We start from the raw sequence: 6,110 nt of genomic DNA, 5'->3' as shown, positions 1-6,110 counted from the left end.
TTTCAGACTTTTCCATTGTTATCAAGTCCACCCATCACGGTATAATCTTTAGTTTTATCTGTTGGAGAAAGCCCAGTGAAGAATAAAATCTAACATCATACGTTTTGAGGGAATTTAATCTTCTGATGAATGTGATGTGTTTAGATTAGAAATTTAAGACCAGCTCATAAACAGACCTTGTGGTGACATACTCATCTTATACTCTTTAATGTTTAAATTATTTCAACATTTCTGTCATCTATAATGGTATCCAAAACATAGCTGTAAATAAAATCCATCCAGATGTTGCTTTAAAAGATATGTTAAAAATGACAAAAATTAAATCAGAGTTTATTTATCCAATGATGGATCTGATCTGCAAAAACATCAAATGTAAGTGCCCTAAAACAACGAGTTCATCTTCAGAAAGCTCTGCCCACTGTGATGAAACTTTGAGAATTTGGAGGCCAAGTAGTTTGTTGCTCAGAAGAAGTAGATCTGTTCATATCCTGTGAAGTTTGCAGCATAGACAGGCGTGTAGTTGTAGATGAGTGACGAGGCCTCTTCCTCTGGATTGTCAAACTGATGTAAACTTCTCCTTCCTAAGCAAAGCAGAAGTGAGATTTATGAAATTATAGGAGAACAGCAAAACAGTAGAAGAGACTGGAATAGATAGGAAAAGAACAGGATATAAAACAACAAAGATTTTTAACTACACGGGCCCACAGTCAACAAATCAAAGGAAAAATTCAGAAGATATTTCTCAGTGTGGGAACCACTAATAGTCAATAAAAATGATGAATAATCAACCAACAAACAACAATAAAATCTGTATTCCTTATTAGTCTCCGAAGATCTGGTGCATTCATGAAAAAAAACAGAGTGCACACAGACTAAAACATTCATATGAATGAGTTTAAACATGCGACAAAACCATCCAAACCAGTCCTGGTCAAAAGACTGAGTGTTAAACAGTTTGTTGCATGTGGGCCTTGAGAAACCTGATAGTCTGATGTTTAGACTGATTTGTTCATCAGCAGTCAGACTCTATGTTTTATAATAGATTTAATTACTGTCATCAGATACCAGCAAAATTGTCTCCATTCTTCGCTCCATATGTACCAGATGTAATTAAGTAAATTGTGTTTGACGTACTCTGGATATTAATTAGAGCTGATTTGTAAAATAATCAGTTGTGGATATTTATTTTGAGACTTATCCACAGTGGTCTTATAAAACCGGAGATAACTGGTGTATTAATAGTTTAACATAATCTCATATGGGCTTGAGTGTAGCCTGTTCTCCCGCAGTAATAGAAAAAAAAAAAAAGACCCGCTGATACAATCAGTGGGTGTCATTATTGATCATATGTGTTTGTATTCTCACCTTCCTGAACAAAGAACTCAGCCAGCTGAGCAGATAACTGAACAGCATGAAGAGAGTGAGGGAAGTTCAGCTTTCTGTCCCACTGGAAACGATTCACCTCAGGGTGCCACTGTACCCCATAGAATGGGTATTTTTTACCTGCAAAGGAGGACACAAACATTCACTTATTCATCTGTTAGACTAAAGCAGCAATGACGGTCAAATTAACAGAACAGTCCCGTTACCTTCCAGTGTGGAGATAAAGAGGGCTCCATTCTGAGCAACATTTGTAGACAACACTGAAAAGAAAGTCCTCAGCTTCTCATTTTCCTGGAAAGTCTGAAAAAAAATGTCTTAATTACTTGGTAGTATTTTTTTGAAAATCACTGGTGTTTCATCTGAAACTGTGTGTTCTTGATTTGTTTTTGTTTTTGTTTTTTTACATTAGATCATAAAGATAGAAAACACAAAGAATTACATTCTGACATCCTTTTTTATGTCATCAATTAAATGGACTGAAGATTTTTCATCACATGCTTCTGGTTTTATGTCTTAGGAAATTTCACAGTTAATTAAGAGGGGGTTGTTCTCTCACTCAGAGAATATTAAATGGTCTGACTTTTAGTGCATCGCACAACTCTTGTCCTGGCGTGACCCTGCAGGCTCTTTGAGATCCTGCTACAGGGTTCTTTTATCTGTTCAGACTCATCTGAAAAGGAACAGAGCTTTGAAATAACAGCTCAGAGGCTCAAGATCACTATGACTGAGGATAGAAACTGCCAAATGAGTAGTTGCCTTTTCATAAAACTAGCTTAAAGGGTTTTATTTTAACACCATACCTGATTTATTCTGATTCTGGAACCTTACTTTCTATTCAAAAGTGTCTTGTTATAAAAAAAAAAAAAAAAAAAAAAAGGTTAACAGTATCAATTAGTAGTACTACCTTGACTGTGAGTCCATAGTGATGGAAATTGCCTGTCAGAGGTTCCCGGGATAAAGCCTTCATGAGCTCATCAGAGAGACCCGCAAACATCCGACTGGAGCTGGCCTCTGCAGGGACAGAGGTGGGTCTGTGAGTGTGTACTTTTCTAACCACTCCAGGTCTAAAAGTAATATTTCATTAAAGACTTTCACAAAATGTGGACACTGAAATATTTCAAAATAACTTGCTGGCAGTAATATTTTCATTTCAGGACCAAAACACCCTTTTATAACTTGTTTCTACTGCCATCTGTTGGTAGATATCAGGAAATGCAAGTAAAACCCTCCACATTGTACCTCTTCAGGACACATTATATAAATGCATATTGAAAATCTGAAAAATATGACACACACAAATAGTAATACAGAAGTTGTAACCTGTGGTGAGATTGAGTGGCATTGCAATATTCTCAGCTGTTGTGTTTGCCAGCAGGTTTTCTCCAGCCACCAACACAGTTAGGAGCTGCATGCCCATACAGGTGCCCCAGATAGGGAAGAATTCCCCTCTGTCATTGGCCTGGAACACAAACACATGAGTCAGATGATTCTGTCATCTCTAAAATGACTACACAACAACTGGCAAGTCATAGTAACAACATCAGGGCAATTTAAGTGAAACCAAAGTTCAGCTTTACAGCCCTACATCCAACTAAACCAAAGGTTGTCACATGGGGCGTCTCATAAAGAACACCAGAGGAACACAGTACCATTTTAGCAACAGCAGTGATAAACATCAAAAATAATTTATTTTTTCAGTCTGTAGTCAAGAATTAATAAGTAGAAATTATGATTTGACAAGTGTGTTATGTATTATCATGGATACGCAGGTAAAGTGATAACAGAAACAGCACTGCACCTTAAAGAGGGGGTATGCTTTTGTAGGCTTTAGCTATTCCTCTGGTACCCCTGAACCTACAAAGTACGCAAATGTTTTTTTTTCTCTCTCTGTTTTAGTAAAAAAAAACATAATTTAGTCCCTGCCTGAAATGCTTCATTTAAGCTGCTGTCTCTTTAAGGCCCTCGCTCCACAAACCCCCTTCCCTCTGGTTGGCCAGTCCCCTGAAAGTCTGTTAGTGGCAAAGCTATGAGCAGATGCTGATGTCTGTGGCCCACTACTAAAGCTATACACAAACCAGTTAGGAGATCCTTATACGCAGACATCCTCACTTCTGCAATTTTTCGGAAAAACCTGTGAAGATGTAATGCTATTTTTGAGATTTTACTATTTCAAGCAGTTTACAGGCAGATTCAGGGGTTTCAACAACATAAGAAGATGTTTTGCTTTGAAAATCTACACATATTTAGTGTAGAGATCCAGTTTTTGGGGTTTTTTTTTACTTTACATCCATGTTGCTCAATACTTGAAAACACAATACCCCCTCTTTAATATTAACTTAATCATTCCTGAGTGAAAAGCTTTAATTCCCGGATGGATTGTTGATTTGATTCATTATAAGCAGGCTTTATTTTTCCACATGCAACCAGCAAGTTGAATCAGAAATGCTGTGGTGGTCTCATAAAGAAGGAAAGCAGTAGTTGTCAGTGTAAGAGAGAAAACTGTTTTATGACGTATTTTAATTTATAGGACTCAAAAGATGTGATTGAAGAAGGATAGTGAACAAAAACAGACATTAAGTCAGACAGTCTACTATAACAGACTGTTAGTAGGGAACAATTAAGCCTTAAAGTCCTGCTGTACAAACCTTCAGTGCAAGATTGTAAAATATCTTCGCCACCTTGGCAAACTCTGATGTCTGCAAATCTACAGCTCCACCAATGAGAAGCAAACTGGAGAAACATCAAAGCATTAGAGCAGCGAAGGTTCAGAGTAATAACAGGAAACAATGTGTTTTTATCAAAAGTAATCTATGCAAAGACAGCAGGGGAAATTACAACTTACCCATTAATCTTCTTGAAGATATTTTCATATTCAGCAGTAGAAAGAGTCAACCTGAAGACCACAAACAATTTACAGTTACTACATTTTATGATAGTTTTACAGCAGAGCTGTCAAAAAATTCACACAAGGAATCTCAAAGGGAATCTTATAGGGGACAGAAAACCAACTTCTTCTTTCTGCTGCTCTGTAGCAAACCTCAACATTAGAGGAAATACAGGTCAAAAAGATCAAATAAATGTCATTTACAGTTTTAAACATGCTGCAGTTATTAATTTTACAGGTTATCAAAGTCTTGTTACAGGTAAATATGTAGATTATTCTTCTTGCATCAGTCATTTATCAACCTTTCAAAATTTGGAAAACATTTCCTGGTTCAAATTTTTTTTAAGATTAGAGAATTTTTTTTTTCTATTGTCATTTAAATTCAGATAAGACTGTGAAATTTATAGTTGTGCATATTACATGAATAATTTAAACAACTGGTTTCTGGTCAGTTTAGTAACATTTTACAAAACAAACACTTAAAAAGGATACTTATTAAAAACTATATCAGCCTTAATGAATTTAGTACCTCTACCTGCTCGGTAATCAATCACTAAGACATACTTTTCAATGTTTGAGGTCTTATTTTACTGTTATAAAGCTCATTAGAGGAGTCATCTCACCTGATGGGCATCACTCTGCTGCCTCCAGATTCGATGTATTTCACATAGGAGGCAGGTATGTAGGTCCTCCCGAATGGTTTCATAACTTCATCTGACACTAATTGCGTCAAAATACCTAAGAGACAAAAAATGGTGAAGATATCCCTGACAATGAAACTGTGAGTAGCTCTACTTTTAATTGGAAGACTATAAGGGTTCGAGTTTCTGTCTGCTAAGTGTCCATAATCACTCACCGATCACAGGTCTGTCGTTTATCGCCTCTTGGTTGGTTTTAGTCGGCATAGCTCCACTGCAACCGAAGCAGCAGACAACAAACAAACAAACACATGCAGGAAATCCTGTGTTTGACATGTTTCCAGCTCAGCTGGTGCTAACTCTCGCATGAAATTATGTGACAAGCTGTAAGAGAGACTTTGCGACAGTAAGAGGCTGCAGCATACTTATATATATCGACACAGAGGAGGATATGTGCAGCAGAGGGAAGTGAGGAATGTCCAGATTCTCATGTGGTGACTCCTCAACTGCACATACCCGTCAGGCAACTCGACTGCTGAGGTAAACAAAAAATATTCTGCTGACAGCACGGACTTTTTGGTAAAATTTTATTTCTTAGTTTGCTGGGAAAAGCTTCAAGGTTAGATGAAGGTTTCATATCGATGTTGAGAGAATTAAACATGAGCCGTAAGAAAAAAAAATCTGCTCTACATCTACACAGTGAAATAGTTTTCATACTGCACTTAAACAGGTTTCAGTCTGATAATGGGGAAGGTGATCTATTTATAGGACTTGAAGGTGGAGGCTTTTAGAAAAGGATTACATAGAATAAACATTTCTATTACAATAGAAAGAGACTCCTTTAACCTTTTAATAAAAACAAAATAATGCATAAAGCTGCATCTTAAAATGATGCAGGAACTTTTTCTGTTTTTTTGATTTTTTTTTTTTAACTGTTTTGTATTGCATAATATTTCTATTCTTCAGTCCTATTGATGCAATACCCTCGTGACAAAGAGGCATTTCTCATGCAGACAGCATTTCCCAAAGAAGTAACAAAAAGAAGGCGACAGATCTTGGTAACCCAGAAAGCAACCCTCCTTTCACAAATTTCTGTGAAAAGTTAGTGATCTTGAATAAAGGTTATTTGAATATGTGGCAGCACTGCCTTTGACAAAGAGGGGTAAAAGTTAATAAACTATGCACTCCATCAACAAAGCAGCAGG

General features: G+C 36.7%; 1 protein-coding gene across 1 annotated transcript; it reads right to left on the bottom strand.

Annotated features, from left to right (window-relative positions):
- Positions 1 to 144: 144 nt before the first annotated feature.
- Positions 145 to 5,980, bottom strand: LOC141790772 (gamma-glutamyl hydrolase). Its single transcript, XM_074670848.1, has 9 exons — positions 5,124 to 5,980; positions 4,891 to 5,005; positions 4,226 to 4,276; positions 4,029 to 4,113; positions 2,704 to 2,842; positions 2,288 to 2,394; positions 1,590 to 1,683; positions 1,366 to 1,503; positions 145 to 581 (listed from the first exon to the last, which is right to left on the bottom strand). The coding sequence occupies exons 1-9, from the start codon at positions 5,239 to 5,241 to the stop codon at positions 463 to 465; spliced, it is 966 nt and encodes a 321-aa protein (XP_074526949.1). The 5' UTR covers positions 5,242 to 5,980; the 3' UTR covers positions 145 to 462.
- Positions 5,981 to 6,110: the final 130 nt, after the last annotated feature.

This window comes from Halichoeres trimaculatus, unplaced genomic scaffold (genome assembly GCF_033239565.1).
Source record: "Halichoeres trimaculatus isolate MK-OKI-2021-1 unplaced genomic scaffold, fHalTri1.1 fHalTri1_scaffold_5, whole genome shotgun sequence".
Lineage (NCBI taxonomy): Eukaryota > Metazoa > Chordata > Actinopteri > Labriformes > Labridae > Halichoeres > Halichoeres trimaculatus.
Note: the sequence above shows the minus strand (reverse complement) of the source record. Positions and strands in the feature narration are given on the sequence as shown.

What these genes read in the sequence shown, in the direction of transcription:
- LOC141790772 (XM_074670848.1), bottom strand. Translation starts at nt 5,241, where the DNA reads ATGTCAAACACAGGATTTCCTGCATGTGTTTGTTTGTTTGTTGTCTGC. An exon ending in AAACGACAGACCTGTGATCG is followed by an intron (nt 5,006 to 5,123) that starts GTGAGTGATTAT and finishes TTTGTCTCTTAG; the next exon opens with GTATTTTGACGCAATTAGTG. An exon ending in GCCACTCAATCTCACCACAG is followed by an intron (nt 2,395 to 2,703) that starts GTTACAACTTCT and finishes CTGTCCCTGCAG; the next exon opens with AGGCCAGCTCCAGTCGGATG.